Raw genomic sequence first — 7245 nt, forward strand, 5'->3', positions numbered from 1 at the left:
AAAGGCTTGCTTCACAATGGCTGAAACTCGTGGAGGCTGAAAAACTGGCCATGGATGGAAGGTCACTGAAACATAATTGTTTGATGTTATATTGAAACGTCCCCTTAGAAAAATTCACGAATGACCGTTCTGATAAACCTCTTACGTTATTTGATTTTCAAACAGCTGAGCAGAACTGAAAGTACTCAGACATTTCTCTCTTTACTTATTCTGATCAACACTAAACTGACACAATATTTTTAGCGCAACGCAGTCTGACTTTCAATAATCCCTACAAAAGAATGGCCCTGACTAACATTAACCTATACCTTCTACGAATCACTTACCTCACAAAAATCTTCGTTATTCGAACTACTGCAATACAATGAGCGCCACTACTGCCAGCTAAATAAAAGATTCTAACTACTGAAGGCACTAACTACTGATAGGCATACTCAGCAAATGAAAGATTTTGATAGAGAACAAACAATGTATTTACCTTAATAGTGTTCAAAAGTCATAATTTATATATCAATTCATGACATTCAATCTTACAAATTTACTGTCTCTGATGGACACACGTCCAGATCATCCGCTCTTAAAACTCCGCCATCTCACTCCCCACATCCACCAGTGCTGGCAGCTCACCTCCAACTGCGCAGCGATATGCGTTGTTCACATCCAACTCCACAACACTACAATGGCGAATATTCCAACAATGCCAACCAGCCACAGACTGCACACAGCACAGCCAGTGATTTTCATACAGAGCGCAAGGTGACGTTACCAACATAAAAACCTAAACAGCCTACTTACAATATATCTGCTTCTAGTGCAGGATGATCAACTTTTTGTATTCTAGGATATATAAATTCAGTCTTTGTTGTTTTGGGAAATGAGTCACAAGTGACTGGACAGAAATGACACGTTGGACGGTGCCAGTGTGTTTGGCACGAAAGCAGTGGCTCTCGCTGTGCACGGACATAGACGTCACCTGCTTTTTGTGTTGAGTCATCTGGCTGGCCTAGTCACGCCACCTGTGCAGCCTGTGGGTTGTTTGTCACACATCCACATCACAACTCGGTGTCCGGAATGCGTGGCGTTTGGCGCTGCCGCCATCTCGGTTCCAGGGGAGAACTGGCACGTAGGTGTCGCTGACCGTTTCTTGGATCACCAGTAGTGTCAGGAAGCGACCTCACGCAACATCCTATCACTGGTACAATTTACCCATTAGTATTCTTATTCCCCATTTTTTCGTAGTTTGTATTATTTCGCAGTCTTTCTTGCAATCTTCTACATCCCGGTTCTTGATAGGAGCTGCAGACACCATCGGAAAATCATAGTAGAATTTCTTGCAACCTTGTACATCCCGGTTCTTGATAGAAGCTGCAGACATCATCGGAAAATCATAGTAACACTTAAGTACCTCTATAGGTTCTTGCCGGTCCACCGTGACATTGGATGCCGCCTGGTGGGGTTGCGGGCACATGATGCGGTAGCAAAGGTATGTAAGCAGAGCAGACGCGGAAGGGGGAATACACCAGCGACGATAGGGGCTGCAAATGGGAAAGTCCATTGAGACAAGCGACTTTGCAAAGAGCAGATTAAACTACTGGCCATTAAAATTGCTACACCACGAAGATGACGTGCTACAGATGCGAAATTTAACCGACAGGAAGAAGATGCTGTGATATGCAAATGATTAGCTTTTCAGAGCATTCACACAAGACTGGCGCCGGTAGCGACACCTACAACGTGCTGACATCAGGAAAGTTTCCAACCGATTTCTCATACACAAATAGCAGTTGACCGCCATTGCCTGGTGACATGTTGTTGTGATGCCTCGTGTATGGAGGAGAAATGCGAACCATCACGTTTCCGACTTTGATAAAGATCGGATTGTAGCCTATCGCCATTGCTGTTTATCGTATCGCGACATTGCTGCTCGCTTTGGTCGAGATCCAATGACTGTTAGTAGAATATGGAATCGGTGGGTTCAGGAGGGTGATACGGAACGCCGTGTTGGGTCCCAACGGCCTCGTATCACTAGCAGTCGAGATGACAGGCATCTTATCCGCATGGCTATAACGGATCGTGCAGCCATGTCTCGATCCCTGAGTAAACAGATGGGGACGTTTGCAAGACAACAACCAACTGCAGGAATAGTTCGTTGACGTTTGCAGCAGCATGGACTATCAGCTCGGAGACCATGGCTTCGGTTACCCTTGACGCTGCATCACAGACAGGAGCGCCTGCGATGGTGTACTCAACGACGAACCTGGGTGCACGAATGGCAAAACGTAATTTTTTCGGATGAATCCAAGTTCTGTTTACAGCATCACGATGGTCGCATCCGTGTTTGGCGACATCGCCGTGAACGCACATTGGAAGCGTGTATTCGTCGTCGCCATACTGGCGTATCACCCGGCGTCATGGTATGGGGTGCCATTGGTTACACGTCTCGGTCGCCTCTTCTTCGGATTGACGGCACTTTGAACAGTGGACATTGCATATCAGATGTGTTACGACCCGTGGCTCTACCCTGCGAAATGCTACATTTCAGCAGGATAACGCACGACCGCATGTTGCAGGTGCTGTACGGGCCTTTCTGGATACAGAAAATGTTCGACTGCTGCCCTGGCCAGCACATTCTCCACATCTCTCACCAACTGAAAATGTCTGGTCAATGGTGGCCGAGCAACTGGCTCGTCACAATAAGCCAGTCACTACTCTTGATGAACTGTGGTATCGTGTTGAAGCTGCATGGGCAGCCGTACCTGTACACGCCATCCAAGCTGTGTTTGACTCAATGCTCAGGCGTATCAAGGCTTTTTTACGGCCAGAGGGGGTAGTTCTGGGTACTGAATGGAATCATCGGACAGGAACCCAAACCCGGATTTCCCGTTGTATTGGGAGCGGTCGCCTCACCATTTGGCACGACTCAGGGCCAGCCCCAAACCCACATATGTCGTCAACCTCGCGTCTACGACCTGAACTCGTACATCCGTTATTTATATTCCCGCACGGGCCCCACGCTGTACAATAAAGTCGCTTGCCCGGTATCGGCGGATAAATATGATACTGCAGTGCGCGTGTTACTCTGATTACGAGCAAAGTTCCTTTGGGAATGTTTGCAGGTCTGGAGGAATGTCGGCGTTCTGGCTTTGACCTCTGCCAGTGCTCTGTGTGTTTTAAAGCTATGTGGCACCGTTACTAGTATTCTGTGTCAGACTGTGGGTCAGTGTTGACAGTAATTCACATCAGAGGCAGGCAGAGGTGCATGGTCTCACCTTTTAAAGCACTGTGCAACCTTTCGTCGTTGGCCACTGTAGAGGCATCCTGAATTTACATTTTTTGCTGCATCAGCACTTTCATTTGGGCATTATATTTTATACCAGTAAAAAGTGACCATTTGATTGGTTGACAGAGGGTGGGTTTCTCATGTGCAACACTTCACTCGGCAGAGTAACAAAATAAATTTGCTGTTAACTCCATTCACTTATAAAGAATTTGGTTCATTTTACATCTGAGGAAAAGCAACACTCAGCTGTTACGGTCATTGTACAGGGGGCTTCACATACTGATGACATGATGTCCATCTTTTCTCAGTATCTACAGCGGCGTGAGAGATCTCCGAGGTGTTCAGGAAGCTCAGATTCACTTTGAGCAAATTTTCATATCGTAAATTAGACAAATGCATGAAATGTGCATTTACTCTTATGACCTACATGTTTTGCTGTTACCTTGAGAGGCATTGCCATCACAAGAATTAAGACTGCAAGTCTGTGTGTGTGTGTGTGTGTGTCCTATTATTGTGCAGACGTTTTATCTGTGCAAAGTGAATGTGTGCAGGCGCCAACATGTGTGTTTGCGGAGGGATAGTAGAGGCGAGTTAGTATTGTTGCTAAATGTGAATCATTTTGGCTAAATGGTTTCTTGTATCCCTGATGATGGTGTGTCAAGATATTTGCGAATAAAGGAGCTGAATTTTTTCTACCACGACAGAATAGTTTTTGTAAAAACCTGGAGATGTGATTAGCTTCGTCACATTTTCAAGTGTCAGAAGAGATTACTACAGGCAGTATTGGCTGCGTGCTCTTTCACTGGAGGCCAACGACTGCTTAACAGTGACATCCAGAGGGCAAAGGAACATAGTGGCAGCAATCAGCATGACAAAAGTGGGACAACTGAATTAGATGGAATGTAGGACTTTTCAGCGTAGAGTGGATGAAGATTTTGTGAGAGAGATACATTTGTACCTTAATATACAGAGGCAGTCCCAGTGCTCTGCATCACTGAAGGGAGAGAATTGTAGATTCATCGTTTGTCACTGCAGATGTCTTGGTTGGTTCGGGGGAGGGGACTACACAGCGAGGTCATCAATCTCTACGGACTAGGGAAGGATGGGGAAGGAAGTCGGCCATGCCCCTTCGAAGGAACCGTCCGTGCATTTGCCTTAAGCTACTTAGGGAAATCACGGAAGACCTAAATCAGAATGGCCGGGTCAGTGTTTGAACCGCCGTCCTCCCAAATGAGAGTGAAGCGTGCTAACCTCTGCGACACCTAGCTCGGTTTGCACATGTGTGCTTTTACACTAATGTCCATTAAAATTTCTACACCAAGAAGAAATGCAGATGATAAAGGGTATTCATCGGAAAAATATATTATACTAGTACTGACATGTGATTACATTTTCACGCAATTTGCGTGCATAGATCCTGAGAAATCAGAACCCAGAACAACCACCTCTGGCCGTAATAACGGCCTTGATACGCGTGGGCATTGAGTCAAACAGAGCTTGGATTGTGTGTACAGGTACAGCTGCCCATGCAGCTTCAACACGATACCACAGTTCATCAAGAGTAGTGACTGGTGTATTGTGACAAGCCAGTTGCTCAGCCAACATTGACCAGACGTTTTCAGTTGGTGAGAGATGTGGAGAATGTGCTGGCCAGGGCAGCAGTCGAACATTTTCTGTATCCAGAAAGGCCCGTACAGGACCTGCAACATGCGATCGTGCATTATCCTGCTGAAATGTAGGGTTTAGCAGGGATCGAATGAAGGGTAGAGCCACGGGTCGTAAAACATCTGAAATGAAACGTCCACTGTTCAAAATGCCGTTAATGCGAACAAGAGGTGACCGAGACGTGTAAACAATGGCACCCCATATCATCACGCCGGATGATACGCCAGTATGGCGATGACGAATACACGCTTCCAATGTCCGTTCACGGCGATGTCGCCAAACACGGATGCGACCATCTGTAAACAGAACCTGGAACCATCCGAAAAAATTACGTTTTGCCATTCGTGCACCCAGGTTCGTCGTCGAGTACACCATCGCAGGCGCTCCTGTCTGTGATGCAGCGTCAAGGGTAACCACAGCCACAGTCTTCGAGCTGATAGTCCATGCTGCTCCAAACGTCGTCGAACTGTTCGTGCAGATGGTTATTGTCTTGCAAACGTCCCCATCTGTTGACTCGGGGATCGAGATGTGGCTGCACCATCCGTTACCACCATGCGGATAAGATGCCTGTCATCTCGACTGCTAGTGATACGAGGCCGATGGGATCCAGCACGGCATTCCGTACTACCCTCTTGAACCCACCGATTCCATATTCTGCTAACAGTCATTGGATCTGGACCAACGCGAGCAGCAATGTCGCGATACGATAAACCACAATCGCGATATGCTACAATCCGACCTTTATCAAAGTCGGAAACGTGATGGTACGCATTTCTCCTCCTTACACGAGGCATCACAACAACGTTTCACCAGGCAACGCCCGTCAACTGTTGTTTGTGTATGAGAAATCGGTTGGAAACTTCCCTCATGCCAGCACGTTGTAGGTGTCGCCACCGGCGCCAACCTTGTGTAAATGCTCTGAAAACCTAATCATTTGTATATCACAGCAGCTTCTTCCTGTTGGTTAAATTTCGCGTCTGTAGCACGTCATCTTCGTGGTGTAGCACTTTTAGTGGCCAATAGTGTAGATCTGTCCGTAGTTCTGCTTCCGTGATCAGATGTGTGTATGGTAACGTGTGAGAATGTCTTTGTTTTGTGCAGGAGACTTTCGGGAAGAGAGAAGGGCAGGAGGCTGCTGGAAGCAGCTCAGCAGTCACGAATGTCAGAAATGCGAGCCCTGCTGGCTGCAGGTGCGGACGTGGGAGCGACGGACAGCGACGGTTGGACCGCCCTGCACTGGGTGGCAAGAAATGGACAGGTGGAGATGGCCAAGTGTCTACTGGCTGCAGGGGCAAACGTCGAGGCCAAGGGTCAGTGGGAATGGACCGCCCTGTTCTGGGCAGCACGACAGGGGCAAGTGGAGGCGGCGAAGGCTTTGCTTTCCGCAGGGGCTGACCTGGAGGCGAGGGACATCTGGCAGAACACGCCCCTGTTCCTGGCTGCAATGACTGGACACACGGCTGCCGTGCGGTTTCTGGTGGCGTCCTGTGCCGACCCCAACGCCACGGAGGAGAATGCGACGACTCCGCTGCACTGGGCAGCGTACAATGGGCACGCAGATGCAGCAGCTGCACTGTTGGAGGCAGGCGCCGACAAGGGGGCCAGGAATAGATTTGGGCGCACCCCTCAGGATGAGGCCAGGAAATGGAACGACCGGCAGCTGATAAACATGCTTAGCTGAAGCCAGCACTCCAGAAATGTGTCTGTTGTGTATAAACAGTTGCGTTTTTTTAAATAAATTATATAAAAATATTAACCTGTTCTCAATATTTGCACCCACATTTACACAGTATATGTAAGTAGTGTAAAAAGATGGCAACAAATGGGACGTAGGAGATTTCTATTTCTTGGTTCTAAAAGGGCCAATGTCAAGAGTCTTAGTTTTATAAGTTTATGAATATTTTCTGTCATTTTCTGACAACTATTAACAGTATGAAACTTTCTGGCAGATTAAAACTGTGTGCCCGACCGAGACTCGAACTCGGTACCTTTGCCTTTCGCGGGCAAGCGATCTACCATCTGAGCTACCGACCGGGCGTGAGTCGTGCTTCGGTAGCTCAGATGGTAGAGCAGATGCCCGCGAAAGGCAAAGGTCCCGAGTTCGAGTCTCGCTCGGGCACACAGTTTAATCTGCCAGGAAGTTTCATATCAGCGCACACTCCGCTGCAGAGTGAAAATCTCATTCTATTAACGGTATATTTGGGGCTGGTTCAAAAATGGTTCAAATGGCTCTGAGCACTCTGCGACTTAACTTCTGAGGTCATCAGTCGGCTGTAACTTAGAACTAATTAAACCTAACT

The 7245-nt window shown here is 47.6% G+C and overlaps 1 protein-coding gene across 1 annotated transcript in view; it reads left to right on the forward strand.

Annotated features, from left to right (window-relative positions):
• Window positions 1-6626, forward strand: part of LOC126106211 (neurogenic locus notch homolog protein 2-like) — a 55822-nt gene extending 49196 nt beyond the window's left edge. Inside the window, exon 5 of the mRNA XM_049912442.1 lies at window positions 6047-6626. Within this exon, the coding sequence (XP_049768399.1) occupies window positions 6047-6626 (580 nt within the window). The remainder of the gene's footprint in view (window positions 1-6046) is intronic.
• Window positions 6627-7245: the final 619 nt, after the last annotated feature.

Source organism: Schistocerca cancellata, chromosome 10, assembly GCF_023864275.1.
Source record: "Schistocerca cancellata isolate TAMUIC-IGC-003103 chromosome 10, iqSchCanc2.1, whole genome shotgun sequence".
NCBI lineage: Eukaryota > Metazoa > Arthropoda > Insecta > Orthoptera > Acrididae > Schistocerca > Schistocerca cancellata.